A 19835-nucleotide genomic window follows, 5' to 3' on the forward strand; every position below is an offset into this window, starting at 1 on the left:
ATGCCTTAACAGATGTGTACATCCTGTTCAAGTGAAATATACCAGTTTTCTATTCATTTCAAGTATGAACAGAGGAGTCTGAGTAAAGAATTATTATATAAATATTTTTCAAAAGAAAGTGCCAATTTAAAAAAATTTATTAATTTTGAGCTGTGCTGGGTCTTCAGTGCTGACACAGGTTTTCTCCAGTGGTGAGTGCTTCTCATTGTGGTGGCTCCTCTGGTTGTGGAGCACAGCTTCTAGTGGGTACAGGCTTCAGTAGTTGTGGTGCACAGGCTTAGCTGCCCCACAGCATGTGGAATCTTCCCCAACCAGGGAGTGAACCCATGACCCCTGCATTGGCAGGCAAATTCTTAACCATTATACCACCGGGGAAGTCCAAGAATTTATATTACAATGGAGTTCAAAAATGTGCAAATAAGATGTTCAGTTACAAGCTGGCTGAAATTTAGGGAAGTGGGAAGAGAAATGATGATTTGGGCTGACTGAGTCAGGGATATTTGAGGGTGATGGTGATGCAAGGCAGATGGTAGAACCTTGACATGATGGCTCCTGGACAAAGTAACTGAGAAACATTTTCACTTTACAATTAAAATCATATCTGAACTTTCTACTTTCCTGTTAATTCATACACAATTTACCACAGAAATACTCTATTTTCACTGACCTCCATAAAATATTTATTGTTGAAATGTGTTCATGATATCTTGAAAGAGATTATTATTGGTTTACATTAAAGGGTATAGAGAAGAAATGATTGATACAGTCATCTACTATACTCCTACACATCAGGTTTCTCTATCAGCCACAGGTCTGATTCTGGCTGGTTCCACTTTTCTCCAAGCAGTGTGTTAAAACTGAAAGACCTGAAGTATTCCAGACGATGGCTACATGCAAAGAAAAAGATAGTCGGATTTGAAATGAATTATATATTTGTGAAAAATCTGTCCTGAGAAGCTATTTATTTTGTCATATCTATTATAGGACAACATTCTATTTTAAGAACCTCAAAGGTAAGATGTATTCACATGTACAGTTTTCTTACTCTAGCCATCAGACATTCAGCTCTGAAAATATTCACCCATATCTCAAAGCACTCTCCTTTCAATTCTGCAAATAGCTCCCTCACAGCTGAAGGGACAAATAAAAATCAACCGTCAAAACCTGACTCATTTCATCTAGTCTTAAACAAATCATGTTATATTATCACAGATATTTTCATATTCAAACTCTGATATGATTTATATCAGTTATACAAACAATTGTTTTTTAAAAGTTTCAGCTCAACAGATTAAAGGATAGACTCCTTTGCCAAAGCAAGGCAGATTTATGTAAAAGAGAGTTAAATATAATTCTTTTTTTCTCTTTCTAGGAAAATCATTTAACTCCTAGGATTTACTATCATTTAACGATTAGCTTTTTACTGTGGCCTAATGAGGAGAGAATTGGAGAAGGAAATGGCAACCCACTCCAGTGTTCTTGCCTGGAGAATTCCAGGGACGGCGGAGCCTGGTGGGCTGCCATCTACCAGGTCGCACAGAGTCGGACACGACTGAAGCGACTTAGCAATGAGGAGAGAGGGGCTTCCCAGGTGGCGCTGGTGGTAAAGAATCCACCTGCCAATGCAGGAGATGTAAGAGATGGCGTTCGATCCCTGGATTAGGAAAATCCCTTGGAGGAGGGCACAGCAACCCACTTCAGTATTCCTGCCTGGAGAATCCCACGGACAGAGGAACCTGGTGGGTTACAGTCCACAGGGTCACAGAGAGTTGGGCCTGACTGAAGTGACTGAGCATGCAAAGAGGAGAGCCAGGTTTAGCTCACATGCTGCAGTGGAACTCAGCTCTGAAGGAAATCCCTCTGCGCTAGCCGACAGCATAACCATACTTTTACCTAGAGTAAGCATCCAATAACCTATAAACAAGAAGCCCAAATACAGGAGTGCATTAGCTTGTGAGAAGCCAGAGAAACAAGCCATCTTGATAAGAAAGCCCCGAGTGAGTGGCATCTAGATTCCTGTCCCACTCTGCCCACCTGACCAAGTTGAACCACTTTTAGTCACAACTGTCAATCCAGATTAAGCAGCTAAGGAAACAACATCGAAGGATAAAAGAAAGGAAGGGATAAAGAGGTTAGTTAGAAAGGGTCAGGACCTGGAAGAAAAGCAAGGGGGAAAGCGGAAAATATCTCAGGCAAAATAAGAGGCATGAAGAGATAAAAATCCAAGTAGAGCAGAGTAAGAGCATGACAGGAAGGGCAAAGGAGACAGTGCAGCACTTGCCAAGGGTAAAAGGTCGGGAAATCAGTCTACCATGGTGCAAAGCCCACTAGGATGTCTCTATTGCTGCTGCTAAGTCACGTCAGTCGTGTCCGACTCTGTGCGACCCCATAGATGGCAGCCCACCAGGCTCCCCCCATCCTTGGGATTCTCCAGGCAAGAACACTGGAGTGGGTTGCTATTTCCTTCTCCAATGCAGGAAAGTGAAAAGTGAAAGCGAAGTTGCTCAGTCGTGTCCGACTCTTAGCGACCCCATGGACTGTAGCCTACCAGGCTCCTCCGTCCGTGTGATTTTCCAGGCAAGGGTACTGGAGTGGGTTGCCATTGCCTTCTCCTAGGATGTCTCTATTAGGCTTTTCTAAACATGCAGACTCACCAGGCTACCTTGGCCACCTGAGTACACTCAATAGAGCAGGACTCTCAAGGGCCACTTGAGTACTCTCAGGCTGCCCCAGGACAGTGTCTGGCTTTCCTTCCTCTAAGTGGGTAGTGTTTGCAGCAGTCCATGAAGCATTCCTAAGACTGGCTGGGGGCTACATTCTCCTTAAGTGACGGCTTCAGGTGCAAAGAGATCAGACTTAAATGGAAAATTTGCAGGTGACTCCTTGGCTTCTATGCCTGCTGTCCCACAGGAGATAGTATTTCTTGTAGTAACTCTCTAGGAGTACCTTCCAGGGTCCCCTCAGGGTGCATTACTATTAAAGGGAAATCTCTAAGCCCTGCTGTCCCCATCTATACTGCCTAGAAATACAGCTGACATTTTTATCCTCATGAGGTGACCAGGAGAAGAGAACTAGAGAGTTAACTTAAGGTCAGATTCTCCAGCAGCAGAAGAAAAGATTTATTAACCCACCGCTCACACCAGGAAATACAGATGCCTCTGATCATTTGCCTCTGAAAGGGATCATAAATAAATTTGCAACTGTACTTCAATACTAACTGCTATAGTACTCACTAAGAAGATTCTTCTCACACTATTGTGGAAATCTAAATGCTCTACTGAGCGCAGTGGAGAGACACATATAAGACTATGCTTATATGTGTCTTCTTTAACCAAAAAATGTTACTGCTACCCTACCATGAACTAATTAAAAAAAAAAAAAAACTCTTACAGTTGGGACATATTTTCATTTATTTTCTACTTACAAATCAGGTTTTTGTCCTTGCTGCCGTTCATGTTGAGGTACAGGGTAAAGAGCTTCATAGCTTCTTTCATCTTTTGATCCATGAATTGCAAATGAATTGAATTTTGTCACATTTGGTGGAAAATAACTCCAAGGAATAAAAGCACTGCCTTCCCATTTTGCTTCTCCTCTAGACACTTTGAATGATAGATCAAGTCCTTGCTACAGAAACAACATGTGAAACACAAAAAGGTATATTCATATTTATACTTTAAACTGGAGAAGAAAATGGCAACCCACTTCAGTTTTCTTGCCTGGGAAATCCCATAGACAAAGAAGCCTGGTGGGTTGTAGTTCGTGGGGGTCACGTGAACAACCCATGAACATGAGTCAGACATGACTGAGCAACTGAACAGCAACATTAACAATATACCCTGTACACTTAAGGATTTTGTCTCATATTTTCATTTACTTACTTTCCACACATTTCTTCTTCCAGAAAGTAAAAGCACCAAATGCTGTCCATGGCTGTAAAATTTAAAATCCTTCATGAGTGTTTGAAACGATCATTATTTTCTTCACTATCTTTCACGTCTCCACGTGTGTGTGCACATGCTGTTGCTTCAGTCATGTCTGACTCTATGTGACTCCATGGACTGTAGCCTGCCAGGCTCCTCTGTCCATGGGATTCTCCAGACAAGAATACTGGAGTCAGCTGCCATGACCTCCTCCATGTGCCTGCTTGTGACTAAGTTTCAAATAATTAAAGGATGCAATATGCATACTAAATAATTACAGGGAGACCTAGCATGTTCAGTTACTTAGAAATGACTTATTTCCCAGGCTGCTGCTGCTAAGTTGCTTCAGTCGTGTCCGACTCTGTGCGACCTCATAGACGGCAGCCCACCAGGCTCCCCCTCCTTGGGACTCTCCAGGCAAGAACAATGGAGTGGGTTGCCATTTCTTTCTCCAGTGCATGAAAGTGAAAAGTGAAAGTGAAGTCGCTCAGTCGTGTCCGACTCTTAGCGATCCCATGACTGCAGCCTACCAGGCTCCTCTGTCCATGGGATTTTCCAGGCAAGAGTACTGGAGTGCGGTGCCATTGCCTTCTCCATATTTCCCAGGCAAGTGCCATCAAATGCATAAAGTTACACATGTTCAGATTCTTCCTTATATTATTTAAATAAGAAATGAAATATTTCAATTGGTTAGACGATACACAGTATGAAAAATGGGTGGGATATTTGGAGTTCATTAGAAAACTTATTTTGAGAAGTAAAGTATCCTAAAGGAAGCTGGCACCAATTTCCAGGTCAAAATCCCACAACTTTTTAAAACGTTATTTCTATAAGAAAACTGTCTTGAAGCTCATTAAGGAGATAGAAAATAAAAATATAGGTTGTCTAAAACTACCTAACAGGCTGAAGACTTTAATTTGTAACTATTTCCCAGTACAATTGTCCTCATTCCATCTGCCTGTTGTGTTTTCCTGCTTTCTACCATTAGTTCTGACACTGATGTCCATTTTATTTATTTGTTTAATATAAATTTATTTATTTTAATTGGAGGTTAATTACTTTACAATATTGTATGGGTTTTGCCATACATTAAAATGAATCCGCCATCCATGTGTTCCCCATCCTGAATCCTCCTCCCTCCTCCCTCCCTGTACCATCCCTCTGGGTTGTCCCAGTGATGTCCATTTTAAAAAAGAAGCACAACTTATCCCCACAAGAAGATTCTAATAGGAGAGCATAATTGGGATTATCCCTGTCAGTAAGAATCAAAGGATCTCAAATAGCTACATGAAGCAAATTTACTGTCTTTGTAAAAGACTGTAACTAAACATTTGGCACAAATGGTCTATTGAGAGTTTTCCGGAAGGATTTCCTTCAAGAAATGAGTCTAAGAGAAACAAGTATTCTTTTCCATTTAAAAGTCCTCTGCTTATTTTTATTGTTATTATGCAACCATATGAATATCTTAAGAGCAATAAAAGACCTTACAAATTCAAACATATTCAAATTGCTTTCCTAGAGGTTAACTGTCATAGGAGTTGCTTGCCTGAAGCAAAACCAAGATTATTGATTATTAACTGTCCTAATAGATCTAAAACTGAACTTTTAGAATTAATTTTATACACAATGGTTATTGCGTAATTTTCTAGCAAAAGATAAATCTATTCAATGTATTTTGTGCTAAGTCATTACTTTATGAAAATAAACTGATACTATCTGACAAATTTAAGCTAAGGATGTAGCTCAAGAATTCTAGCAGATTCAAGTTCTTGACTAACCTTCCATACAAGTTATAAACCTATTTGGCTTAGCTTTCTGATGCATATGGGGAAATTTTCTTACTTCACATTATAGTTTATGGTAATATTTCTCAAAAAATTTTTTGACATGTTATTTGAAGGGTAACAAAGATATATAGTACTTCTGAAAAACTATAACTGCAAACAGTTACGTTAGCAAGAAATCTAGTATTAGCAGGAAATCAAAGTAAAAGAAAATTGTATCCAAAATCTCATTTAAATCAATTGTTTGGGACTCTGCTTAGTCTACAAAAGGACAAAGACTGCAAGATAACCGATGCTGAGGAGTACTGAAATGTCATTTTAAAATAGTAATGGTGTATAAATAAATATTTCATTTCTAAATATTAACTTTTCTTACAATTTAGATAACAGGTAGGCATAAATTTACTTTTTGACATCTAGAGGAAAGAAAACTGCCAACCAGGTAGACAGTTCCCAAGGACCAGTTAAATTTCCACAGAGAGAGTCCATGGTTAATACTTTTCTTGAGTCTAGGAAAAGCCATGTGTGATTTAGTTTTAATATGCGGCACACAAAGTGACACAGTATATACTCAGTAAATGAATGATGAATAAAGGGAGGAATACATGAACACATAGTTATGTAATATATAAGATTAAAATTTAAAAAAAAAAAAAAAAGATTAAAATTTAACCTAGTTAAAAAAATCCCCTAAAAAGTCATTTTCATAAAGTAATCATCATTTTCACAAAGTAATCATTTTCATAAAGTAGTTCAATTCATTATATCTTTATTTCTAAATAGTTAATATATAATAATTCAAATTTACAGTGTAAATAATGAGTTTGTTTTATAAGAATTTTTCATTTTGCAGAACCTTCAAATTTATTAGAAAACTTCATTAGTGAATTGAAAATAGTATCAACGTAATATTTTCTAAAACATATTCTACATTACACATCTACTTGAAAACAAAGAATTATATATAATTCAGATAAATTCAGACTAGCATTCCCAATAGTTAGATAGAATTAGTGAGCTTTTATTAATCTATATGATTTACAATTAGAAAATAATGTGTTCAAAATATGTAGTAATGAATTAAGAAAAAATATTTTATACTTACGGACAAAGTTCCACTTCTAAATACTGTTCAGTTATGTCATTCAAGAAAAACGCTTCCACAACTTTTGAAAACAGAGATAGGACATATAGAGAAATTTAACTTTGCTTCAACAATAAATAATCTGTTTATATCTTTAGAATATAAATGAATTAATACATTATCTTTAATTAAAGCTATATCACCACGAGGAAAAGAGGAAAATAAAAACTAGACACTGCCTGTAAGAAAAAATACATAAAAAATAAATCATTTTTTTCCCTCATATCAGTCAGTCAGTTCAGTTGCTCAGTCGTGTCCAGCTCTTTGCGACCCCATGGACTGCAGCACACCAGGCGTCCCTGTCCATCACCAACTCCTGGAGTGTACTCAAATTCATGTCCATTGAGCTGGTGATGCCATCCAACCACCTCATCCTCTGTCATCCCCTTCTTCAGCCTTCAATCTTTCCCAGCATTAGGGTCTTTTCAAATGAGTCAGTTCTTTGCATCAGGTGGCCAATGTATTGGAGTTTCAGCTTCAGCATCAATCCTTCTAATGAATATTCAGGATTGATTTCCTTTTGGATGGACTGGCTGGATCTCCTTGCAGTCCAAGGGACTCTCAAGAGTTTTTTCCAACACCGCAGTTCAAAAACATCAATTCTTTGGCACTCAACTTTCTTTATAGTCCAACTCTCACATCCATACATGACTACTGGAAAAACCATATCAGATAGCCATTAAATAAAAATATTAATAAAGCCTAGTGCTGGTAAGGTTGAAAAGAAATGAGCATTATCACACAGACTCTGAGCGACTTATCTTTTTCAAGGAATTTATCCTAAGGAAATAATCACACAACTGAGAAAAGAAGTAACACACTATTTATCAAAGTATTACTCAAAAGAAATGGCCTAAATGGTTACCTCCTATTATATATAAATAAACCTGTTATATAGGAGAGGCTTCCCTGGTGGCTCAGGTGATAAAGAATCTGCCTGCAAAGTGGGAGACCTGGGTTCAATCCCTGGGTTGGGAAGATACCCTGGAGAAGGGAATGGCAACCTTCTCCAGTATTCTTGCCCAGAGAATCCCCATGGACAGAAGAGCCTGGCCGGCTGCATTCCATGGGGTCACACAGTCGGACGTAACTGAGCAACTAAGCACACATTATATAGGAGAGCTGTTAAAAAAAATAATGAAATCTGTGTACTCCATGTAATAGAATATAATTCAGTCATTAAAATAAAATATACAGTAAAGTATTTTTGATATAGGAAAGATAAAAGGAATGATACTTGATAAGCTGCAGAGCAATAAGCAAGTGTACATGAAACAAAAATGTGCATATGTGCCTGTGCTTAGAGGCTGGCAAAATATGCACAAAAATGTTACGGCTGTTTATCTCTGACAAGTGGAATACTCTTTACAATTTCCTGGAATTTTCTGAGAATGCTTATTTTAAAAATTAAAGAATTTTGAAAGTGATATATGCTTATTATCAAAACAATATAAACATATATGTAAGTAAAAAGTCAAAGTCTTTTTCTTCCCACTTTGTTCTAAAACCTGTCAGACTTCTGTCTTTCCACAATCTATTTTACTTGCATAGATTTGAAAACTGTATCTATAGACTCATTTTCTGCTTACAATTTGCTTTCTTCACATATACACACACATGCAAGTTCACAGCATATAGATAACTAATTCTTTTTAATTGCTGCATAGTATTCTTCTATAGAATGTTATGATTTATTAACACAATCCTTTATTGATAGACATTTAGGTTGTTTCTAGTTTTCCATGTGTTATTTTTATAATAATAAAATATCTAAGATATGGTTCCATTAACAATTCAGTGAGTCTTATTATTCCTTTTAAAGTCTTCTACCTATGGCAAGGATAGTAGGATGAAGAAGAGATACTGAATTAGAGAAACACTTAGGAGGTGAAACTGCTAGGACTTAATCCAAATATAGAGACAGAGATGGATATCTTGAAAAGATATCACATTTCTTTATTAGGTGATTTGATGTATTATGGTGCTATTGACTTAGACTGGGCAATTAGGGAAAGAAGTAGGTTTATAAGAGAAGTAGACTAGTTGAGTTTAGGATTTGTTGAGTTTAGTGTCTATAGTACCTCCAGTATATAACTCACATTAGTGTGAGTGACTAACATGATCAGGAAGTTGGTATATACAAGTTCTATATCAATAAAAAACAATGTATGTTTAAGATGTGATAAATTAACACCAACAAAATGCATGCTATACAAGTGGTATAGAGAAAGTAGATGTTAGTGTGGACTAGAAGAGTCATCAAAGGTTTCTTTGAAGAAATGGAACCTGAATTAGACTGTGAATGATATGTATCAAAGGAGGGGGCTAGAACGAGAAAAGGGACATGAGTGAGAATATGACCGAAAGGTTAGACTATTAGCCTTTAGGAAGTTAAGAGCTTTTGGTTTAATGATAGCTGGATTCACAAGTACCATGAAAGCTCAAGGGAAGGATTTGAACCTTATCTTAGGGATAGTAAAGATCTGTTACCTAGGAAATGGCATCTAAAGATTATTTCAGAAAGATAAGTTCGGTAGCTTAATTAGGATTCATTAGAAGGTGATCATACAGCAAACCTGAAACTGCGACTTCACAGCAGGTCTCTTAGCCTTCCTTTGATGTGTGAGATTATTTGCCAGTATAAAATAAAAACTATACTTCATGTTGAAGTTGATGATGTTTTTATAATAAGTAAAACACCCCAAAGCTTCCATAAAGAAGGTTTATAAGGTTAAAGTAGCCATTTGAAGATACTTAAAAACAAAACAGGAATGCTGAACTTTTCTTAAAATAGGTAACAGATACAAAGGAAGGAAATATAGCAGCAATTTAAAAATCTGGATTTGTAATTGCCATTTTTCACTGTTCTAGTTATATAGCCGAAGTCCATAGGTAATGGTGAAAAAGTCAGAATAAGAGATTGGTAGGAAATATCAGAAAACTGCACATGTCAGGGGCTCAGAAGCACTTCCTTAGAGCAAGATAAAATAATAGTTCTATGAGAGGTTATTATAAAAAGATTTATGTTTGCAATAAAATACAGCACTTCTACTTACCTTCATAATCCCACAATTGATTGAAAGGTTTTCCTGGTTCTCCTAGTGGGGATGGAGGATCATTGAAAAATGGAGCACTGACTTCCATCATCACTCCTCTGTCACCTGGATTCAGCCTGACAAACACTGGCTCATGCTTCACTGGAAAACCATCCCAAGTGTGTTCAATTTTAAAATCCATCTAGAGACTCTAAGTGGGGAGAAAAAAAGAAGAAAAGCTAACAATTTACAAATGTTTCCTTTAGAAAGAAATGAAAATTTCCAAGCCAAATAGTAGGCAGGAAGGCAGCTGAGTGACAAGAACACGGTTCTGAGAGTCAAAAGGCCATTCATGTTGTAGTAAATCATGGATATGGAATTCTATTATAATAGGTGATTGGATGTAAAATTGTTAAGACTAGATCTGGCTCGAGTTACCTTGTACAGAGTGTATCAAATTAATTTTTAAGAACTGTAATTAAGCCATTGCAAACTGTTCATTTACTTAAAACTATAAGCACTATAAGTTTATATGCCATTCTTTGTCTTACTGTAATGTGTGCAGATGAATTACTGGATTGCCTGAGAATTAAGACCTTTACAGTAAAATTCAATTTGATTTTTTGAAATCTGTATAAATGAAAACAAGCATTGCTGTTAACATTGTTCTTTCGGCTAAAATTCTTTTCCTTTTTGCAGTGAAAATGGAGGGAGGGGTTTCAAGCATTTCAAGACTGGCAAAGTTTAACATTGTCGTCCTTAGTCTCAGAGTAACGTTTTTCTTAGCCTTTTCAATCTTTGATATTTCAAGTGTTAAATGACCACATGCTTGGTTAATCCCTTCTCTCCAACTGAAATATGGTAACAAAATCTGCGATCATTAAACTTTCAAATAGACAAAGTATATCTGACACAAGCAGTATTTTCATTTTAAATTGTTACTCTAAGCATTAAATAGAAGGGCACAGTGTTAAATTATTAAAATTATGTTCTGTTGAACACTATGGATCAAGCACTTTATAAAAGTTTAATTTCACAAAAACTTGTAGAGAAACTATTATTAAATATTACAAATGAAGAAAAAGACATGTCCGAGATCAAATAGCTAGTAAATCAAGAAACTGAACCAATGTCAGCCATGCTTTCCCAGATGAAGACATTTAAGAAATCTGCAAATAGATGGAAATATTATTTAGGAGTGACAGATCCCCTCAAATTATACTAGGTCCTTATTTCTTGCCCAAAAGATAATCTTGATGAGTAAATGATGATATTTCTAGACTTCTCTGAAGACTTATCTAGATTTATTTACTCGCTTCATGTTATTTTTATTGCAAATAATAAAGTCCTACATTTTGAATAAATTTGCTTCATTTTTTTCAGGTTTACTGAGGTATAATTGACAAAAAATGTATATATTTAAGGTATACAATGTGATGGCTTCATAAAAACTATACTTGAGTAAATTTATTCCAACAAATATATATTAAGTACCTACTACATGCCCAGCATTGGGAGATCCAAATATATAAGCTGTGTGTCAGATAATGAATCCAAGAGCTTCAAACAAAAACCTTTTTGTAAAGTATGTTGTTTTCTCAATTTTCACTATATGCTAACAAATTTTAATAACTTCTAAAATTAAAAAATAGTTACGGTATCATGAGCCATTTGCAGCTAATAGCACTTTAGAAGAGGATATGTTGAGCAATTTATATTCATCATTGAAATAAGCTCAGTGAGTGATAAGACTGTATAAACTGACTCTAATATATGTGGAATTCAGTCTTGATTTGCATGGGATAATACACCTCAATAATAAATTTATTTTCTTCTGTTGAAATATGAAGGCACATTCTTTAAAAATAAATATATTACCCTCTACTCCCAATTTTGGTACCAGTACCTTCTTGCAGCATAGAGGAAAAAGTAAGAATAAATCAAGATGTTAGAAATGCTCATTAAATCTGATTCTGGCAATAACATGCTATACTCCTAACTTAGGGCTTGACAATTTTTGACAATCCTGGCAAAACATAGCTCAGTGACTATGAAGTTTTGGTAGATTCACTCATTCTCCATACAATTACCATATCCAAACACACCAAAACGTTGCATACATTAAACGGATGCCTATCCTAATCAGTAGGTTTCCACCAGGGAATTTTCAACTCCCAGTTCTTGTAGGCCATCATCTCTATCTATAAATGGAATTAAACCACATGCAGTGATGTGCTCCTAAAAATAGCCTTGGAAGTGTCCAAGCACATATGCTGGTTCGTGATAAGACTGTGGCTTCAAATTACTGCAAAATGTCATCTTGGCTGAAAGATAAATAAATGATGAAAGCAGAGCTACTCTCATTGACAGTATAAGGTAGTGATAATCCAACTCTTTCCACTGGTTCCTTCTTCCTTTTCTTCTAAGGTTTCTTTGAACATTATTTGTAAATTACTGCAAGAAACATCAGCTAGACTTCTACTAGCAGGGAAGAGTGCCATGGCTGATATGACCAAGGGTAGAACCAATGGAAACAGAAACAGACTTTATTACCTTGGGCTGCAAAATCAATGCAGATGGTGACTGCAGCCATGAAATTAAAAGAGGCTTGCTCCTTGGAAGAAAAGCTATGACAAACTTAAACAGCATATAGAAAAGCAGCAATTACTCTGTTGACAAAAGTCCATCTAGTCAAAGCTATGGTTTTTCCAGTAGTCACGTATGGATGTGAGAGTTGGACTATAAAGAAAGCTGAGCGCTGAAGAACTGATGCTTTTGAGCTGTGGTGTTAGAGAAGACTCTTGAGAGTCCCTTGGACTGCAAGGATATCAAACCAGTCCATCTGAAAGGAAATCAGTCCTGAATGTTCATTGGAAGGACTGATGCTGAAGCTAAAACTCCAATACTTTGGCCACCTGATGCAAAGAACTGACTCATTTGAAAAGACCCTGATGCTGGGCAAGATTGAAGGCAGGAGAAGGGGACAACAGAGGATGACATAGTTGGATGGCATCATCGACTCGGTGGACATGAGTTTGAGCAAGCTCTGGGAGTTGGTGATGGACAGGGAAGCCTGGTATGCTGCAAAGTCCATGAGGTTGCAAAGAGTCGGACAAGACTGAGTGACTGAACTCAGAATACAATTTTGACTTAAATTGCATAAAATGATGTTAGTTTCATATCAAAACAACTTGTTAATCTGCTTAAAGAATATATCAAGTGTACATAATACAACAAAATCAACTAAAAAGTATAGTCCTGCCCACTAGTTTATAATCTAAAGAAAATACTGGACCTAGACAGAGACAGTTGATTTTCAACTCCCTAGGGACACTCAGGTTCATGGTGGCTTAGCCCCCACAACCTTTCTATTTTCTTTGTTGGCATGTGTGCTCATATGAAGTAGAGACAATTCATTTATCAGTGTCCTTCACGACCTGGGCTGCTGGGCATCCGAGAAGCATTCCACTCCCTGTCATTCTCTATTGCCCATACACTGCTCTGTTTTGGTTCACAGCACTTGAAACTACATGACCAACTTGTTTATTTTCTCCCCATAAGCTAGAATGCCTGCAAATAACAAGAACTTACTAATTTATTTGTGGAGTGAATAACTGCTCTAGTCTCTGGATCTAAAACTTCATGATTCTAAGATTTTATGTAGGAGAAATCAACTGTACTGGGGTATCATTATCTTTTTCAACACTATATATTAATATGATGGCAAATAACTAAGATAATATATCATACCTAGAAACTTCCTTTGAAATTAGCTTATCAAAGGTTTATTAGTTACTCATTTTGTTTCTGGAGAAGGCCAACGGCAACCCACTCCAGTACTCTTGCCTGGAAAATCTCATGGACAGAGGAGCCTGGTAGGCTGCAGTCCATGGGGTCTCGAAGAGTCTGACACAACTGAGCAACTTCACTTTCACTTTTCACTTTCATGCACTGGAGAAGGAAATGGCAACCCACTCCAGTGTTCTTGCCCGGAGAGTCCCAGGGATGGCGGAGCTTGGTGGGCTGCTGTCTATGTGGTCTCACAGAGTCGGACACGACTGAAGTGACTTGTGAAGTGACATTTTGTTTCAGGCACCATAGCAGGTATTGGATAAATATTGTACAGAAGTCTATGGGGAGTTGGCAATGGTTCTCATGTAGCTAATCAATCAAGACATCTATTATCAACTGGTTCATTTTGCAGTTCAATTTAATAATACTGGATCCCTACACCAAACTAAATTTTAAATGAATCAAAGATCTACGGCATTTCCTGGTGGTTCAGTGGTTCAGTTCAGTTGAGTTGCTCAGTCGTGTCCGACTCTCTGCGACCCCATGAATCGCAGCACGCCAGGCCTCCCTGTCCGTCACCAACTCCCAGAGTTCACTCAGACTCACGTCCATCGAGTTGGTGATGCCATCCAGCCATCTCATCCTCTGTCATCCCCTTCTCCTGCCCCTAATCCCTCCCAGCATCAGAGTCTTTTCCAATGAGTCAACTCTTCGCATGAGGTGGCCAAAGTACTGGAGTTTCAGCTTTAGCATCATTCAGTGGTTAGGACTGTGCTTTCACTACAGGGCCTGGGTTTGATCCCTACTCAGGGAACTAAGATCCCACAAGACAAGTAGCACAGCAGGAAAAAAAAAAAAAACCCAAATAACTAAACATAAATCAAATCACATAAAAACAAGAAAGAAAAAATCAGGAGGTTGTTTCTATAATATAATCTTACAGTAGAAAAGAAACTTTTTAAAATATAACCCCAAATCGAGAAAACATTTTGAAAAAAAACTGATACACTGACACATTTGGCTATGTAAGCATTTAAAAAATAAAAGCAAAAGTCCATCTTCCTCCACCACAAAAATAAAAACTTGCCATTACAGAATCAAAGACAGTCTGGGAAAAATACCTGCAACTCATAGCTGAGATAAATGACTAATTTGTTTAATGTTTAAAGGGCTTCTAGAAATCAATAAGGAAAAGATCGTATCAACAGAAAAATGGTGTAAAAGTATGAATAGCCAGCACACAGAAAATACAAAATGTTCTATCTCATTAACGGTAGAAATGCAAATTAAAGAATAAATTACTATTTTTCTCTTATATTGTCAAGAATCAGAAAGTTTGATAAAATGCCGTGATAATGAGGACACTGAGAAACAATCAAGATGTTATTCCGCATAACTGGCACAGACCCAGTAAAGAGCATCCCTCAGTAACTATCAAAGCAAAAAATGCCAATAACCTTTGACTCAACAACTCTGGTTCTAGGAGTTATTACACCTGTACCCATTCAAAATGACATTCTATAAAGTTATTTGTTGTAACATTGTTCAGAATAACAAAATATTGTTAAACAACTTAAACACCCACAGGTAGAGGACTGGTAAATAAATTATGCTATCTCATACAATGAAATAGCCCACAAGAGTTAAAAAGAAGTGAGGCAGCTCTATATATACCAGCTAAGATATATTAACTTAAAAAAGCAAGGTCCAAAAAGTATGCATTTACTTAATAAAAAGGGAGAGTATTTGCATGCATGCTTGTGAATGCATATACTATCTCAGGAAGCATATATGAGACACCAGTGTATCAGTAATTGCCTTTTTGGAGGAACTGAGATAGCTGAAGAAGTTTTACTTTCACTATATCACTTTTTTTTTTTTAACCTACTTGAGTTTTATACTAAAACAGACATGCATTACTATTCAAAAGTAATCTAAAATACTAAAAAAAAAAAAAAAAGTCTAATTTAAGGCTGGATCTCTCAAATGTTTTTGTGACCACCTCTTGTCTCCCTCACGTTTTGCACGCTGAACATTTCTAAAAAGTCAGAGTGACTATTAGGAATATTATTGAAAGAATGCATTCATTCAAGCAGAACACCACCCTAACATACAATTTTAATGTTGGCTGTGTAGACTTTCTTAAAATGAATGTTTATTAATATGTAGTTTCTAACATTTTAACTTCTAGTCTTTAAATTAGTCTTATCAAAAAGTCAAAAATAATTCTTTTCATACTTTTCTTCTACCACGCGAAGATCTTAAAAAGGAAATGAACGATGAGAATGGAGACAGAACCCGGGAGCATTAAGAGTCTAGAGAGGATTAAAAAAAAAAATTGCACAAAGGATAAAAGAAGGAAGTTATGGAAAATGTGTTTTCTTAATAAAACATTTTGTAAGGAAAATTTCCAAACCCTCTATTCACGAAATTTTTTTTGTTTTCTACAGTAAGATTTTTTTTTTCCCAGTTTGCGTCCTCACCCCACCACCACTTGCCACCTCCTCCACGCACTTAAGAGAGAGACGGAGAAATGAGGAAGTCAGCCTGGAGAGTGGGAAGAAACTGCCGCCAGCAGAAAAAAGCCAACAAGACTGGGAGAGGGTGAGGAATGACAAGAGGGGAGAAAGCGTAACAAGCAGAAAACACAGACCGGTGGGTCTCAGTCCGCCACTGGCTAGCTCCCGGCGGCCTAGGTCACGGGAAGCGCGCTGCGCCCTAGGCTCCGCCCCGCGGCCCGCACGTTCTGGGGGCGGGGCTTAGCCGATAAAGCGCAGACACCTGTTGAAGGACCACAGGTGAACAGCTGAAAGCTTTTAATTGTTCCACAGAAGTTTGAGCGGTTTTCTACAAAGAAAAGGAAGGGAAACTCAGCAGTATTTACAATTGTTGCGCAACTTAAAAACCAACTATATATCATTTAGATTATAATAGAACATGTGCGGCAATAATTCACTTAAAGTAACGAAAGACTGCCTATGTAAGCAAAAAGTGTAAACTATATTACAGTAGCTGTAAATAATATTATCCTAGCTGTAAATAATCCTCTACTACTGGGAGGTCTTAACATGGTGGTTCTAACATTGGGACCAGACTGAATTCCAATCCAAATTCAGGCACTTTTCAACTGTTATCAGGAAGTTACTGCAAAAAAGAGTTTAAAAATAGCAACTACCTTACACGGTTTTGTGAGGAATAAATGAGTTAACGTACATGGGGCAGAGTACACTCTCAAAAAAGATTGTGTGTATGTGTGTGTTAGTAGCCCAGTCGTGTTCAACTCTTTGCGTCCTCATAGACTGTAGCCCACAGGCTCTTCTGTCCATGGAATTCTCCAGGCAAGAACATCAGAGTGGGTAGCCATTCCCTTCTCCAGGGGATCTTATGCTTTAAAAAACTTTCTTGGGGGGAAAACAACTTTTGTGTTTAACAGATGATTATTTTTGTTTTATAAAAATCACTTTTTGTGGGAGAGGGAAATTAGTGCCGTTCAATAGGTATAGAGTTTCAGTCATGCAAGATGAAATGGTTCTGGAGATCTACTGTACAAGAACGTGCACATAGTTAACGATACTGTGTTTAACACCTTAAAGATTGAGTAGATTTCATGTTATATGTTTTTTACTACAATAATTATAATAATAAAAAATACAAGCTTAAAAAGAGAGATTGAATTGCCAGGTTATCTTCTTGGTTGGGAAAATATAATTATTATTAAGAGTTTTTTTAAAAATCATTTTTTATGGCATTTAATATGACAATGTTAAAGTTTTGATCCTAGCTTAAATTTCCAACTTTGTATTCTTCATGTTTTTCTCACAATGCTCAGTGTCAATATATTGCATAAATTAGTATTCATGCAATCTATTGACTTTCAAAGGTTTTCCTTATTGCAGAAATAAATCTAACATAAAAATATGAAAGAGTGACTAGATAATGGTTACAAAGATACTAAGGACTTTTCTCTCTCTTTTCTCATTCACTGTACTCAATTACAGTAATAGATATTTTGTATGCACACCCGTTCTGTAAATTAATTCCTTCATCAGATACTTATTGAGTGCTCACTGTGTTCCAGATACTATAATGGAGCCTGAAGTCAATATAAAACACTATGATAGACACTGCAGGAAGAAGCATGAAGTAACTACAAAGGGAAGCACCAACCTTAGGCTAAGTGAGTAGAAATCAGAATGGAAGTTTTAAAAAGGGAAAACACTAGAAGGGACACTTTAAAGATAAGTGAAATCATAGCAATTTTGTTTCTTACAGATTAAAATTATTTTCAAACCCATTAAAATTCAACCAGTAAAAAATCTTGTAACCAAAACAAAAACCAAAATACCCCTTCACACCTCAAAACCCATAAACTATAGTCTGTATCGATCTTAACTGTATAGGTCAAAGAATTCAAGTGCAGAGGTAAAAATTCCAATTTCAGATATTTAATTTATGTAATGTAAAGACTACCGCATCATTTACAACCAGAAAATACTTTCTGCTTTCACGGACACTAATATCAACTTCTAGTGATGTAGAGTTAAGTTTATAAATACTTGTTTGGTGCCAAGTTAAATCACCCTATGACAGTATACCAGGTTCAAATATAGGGGAAGATATAAGCAAACACTTGGGGAGTCAGACATTCCTGAAGAAAACGCCACTGGTTGACCTTTGATAAAGAGTTGGAGCTTGTACTCTCAATTTCTTTTTCCAACGAGTTTTTGTTTGAACTTCATGGCCACTAAAAACCAGATCAGGGACCATCTCATTCTCTTAATAGTGAGTATGGAGAAACCCTGTAATAGGACTTCAAATACCTAACTGGATACAGCTGGACACATTTTAAAATTTTCTTCTTCCCTCCTAGCTCAGTCTGTAAAGAATCTGCCTGCAACACAGGAGACCCGGGTTTGATTCCTGGGTGGGGAAGGTCTCCTGGAGAAGGAAATGGCAACCAATTCCTGTATTCTTGCCTGGGAAATCCCATGGATAGAAAAGCCTGGTGGCTACAGACCATGGGGCCGCAAGAGTCGGACACAACTTAGCAACTATAACCACCACCACCACCATCAGTTTTGGGCTTCCCAGGTGGCTCAGCGGTAAAGAATCTCCCTGCAAAGCAGGAGCCGCAGGTTGGATCCCTGGGTAGGGAGCATCCCCTGGAGTAGGGCGTGGCAACCCATCTAATATTCTTGCCTGCAGAATCCAATGGACAGAGAAACCTGGTGAGTTAGTCCATAGGGTGACAAATAGTCTAACAGGACTGAAGCGACTTAGCACATTAGTTTTTATGTATCAGTACAAGACAACAAAAACTTCTTGAACTGTTTATCGAGCTACATCTATGATACGTCTATTCAGAAACTTTACCTCAATTCATAAAAACACATTTACTTTAAAAGCACTAAAACTGGGGACTGACTTCAAGTTAACATTTTTATTGCTGGGATTGAAATTTCCTCTAATCTTAACTGTTAAACAGTGATGAGGTTCAAATCTAGACAAAATCGTTTTTTTTTAAACGGGGATTGTAACCCGTCTACAAATGTAAAGTTTTACCTAGTTTTTCTTGCAAAAATCGTAACTTTTGTCTTCCTTTTTTTGAGGAAGCAAAGTTCTCTCTCAAGAAATAACTGCTGAATTTGCAGGATCTATGGAGTACTCCTAACTCCATGCCTTACTGCTACACAGCTAACTATATAGACAACAGCTGTGTCGTTTCTCCAAAGACCCACGTCACTTATTTTCTGGAGATTACCAAATTCACACCCAGAAATCCTCCAGCCGCACAGCTCTGGAGGTAGACGCTGAAGACTCCAGCCTGGGTTCCGCTCCCAGGCGCAGAAACCTAAGTACTTTCCAACCATCCGCTTTGGTGAGCGGGTTCTCCCAGACCAAAAGTGCTTGGCAACAAAGATACTGGAGCACTTAAAATATGTATTTAATAACCTACCTACGTTTGCATTTCTTTCTTTTTGAAGGAATAAAAAGGAAAAGAAAAAAGAAAAAAACTCGGTGACCCCCACCCTCCGAAGACACAGGCCCACAGGCGCATCCGCCGCCACACAGGTGGTTCAACCCGCTGTCATCCAGGTTCCCACAGCCCCGCCCGTCGCTGGACAAACAGCCAATAATGTGAGAGAACGCCAGGAAGCGC

At 37.4% G+C, this 19835-nt stretch overlaps 1 protein-coding gene across 4 annotated transcripts; it reads right to left on the reverse strand.

The window, feature by feature from the left end:
* Positions 1–652: 652 nt before the first annotated feature.
* Positions 653–19773, reverse strand: CUNH4orf33 (chromosome unknown C4orf33 homolog). 4 transcript variants are annotated; one of them, XM_040250535.1, is made up of 7 exons: positions 19632–19773; positions 9905–10094; positions 6810–6870; positions 3879–3930; positions 3425–3624; positions 1470–1616; positions 653–887 (listed from the first exon to the last, which is right to left on the reverse strand). In XM_040250535.1, the coding sequence occupies exons 2-7, from the start codon at positions 10083–10085 to the stop codon at positions 782–784; spliced, it is 747 nt and encodes a 248-aa protein (XP_040106469.1). In that variant the 5' UTR covers positions 10086–10094; positions 19632–19773; the 3' UTR covers positions 653–781. The 4 variants fall into 4 exon arrangements, with proteins under 4 accessions (XP_040106469.1, XP_040106468.1, XP_040106471.1 ...); XM_040250534.1 differs by lacking the exon at positions 19632–19773 and adding an exon at positions 16329–16418; XM_040250537.1 differs by lacking the exon at positions 1470–1616 and having other exon boundaries at positions 19632–19769.
* Between the last annotated feature and the right edge of the window lie 62 nt (positions 19774–19835).

The sequence above is a fragment of the Oryx dammah genome, unplaced genomic scaffold (assembly GCF_014754425.2).
Source record: "Oryx dammah isolate SB20612 unplaced genomic scaffold, SCBI_Odam_1.1 HiC_scaffold_12, whole genome shotgun sequence".
NCBI classification, from domain to species: Eukaryota; Metazoa; Chordata; class Mammalia; order Artiodactyla; family Bovidae; genus Oryx; species Oryx dammah.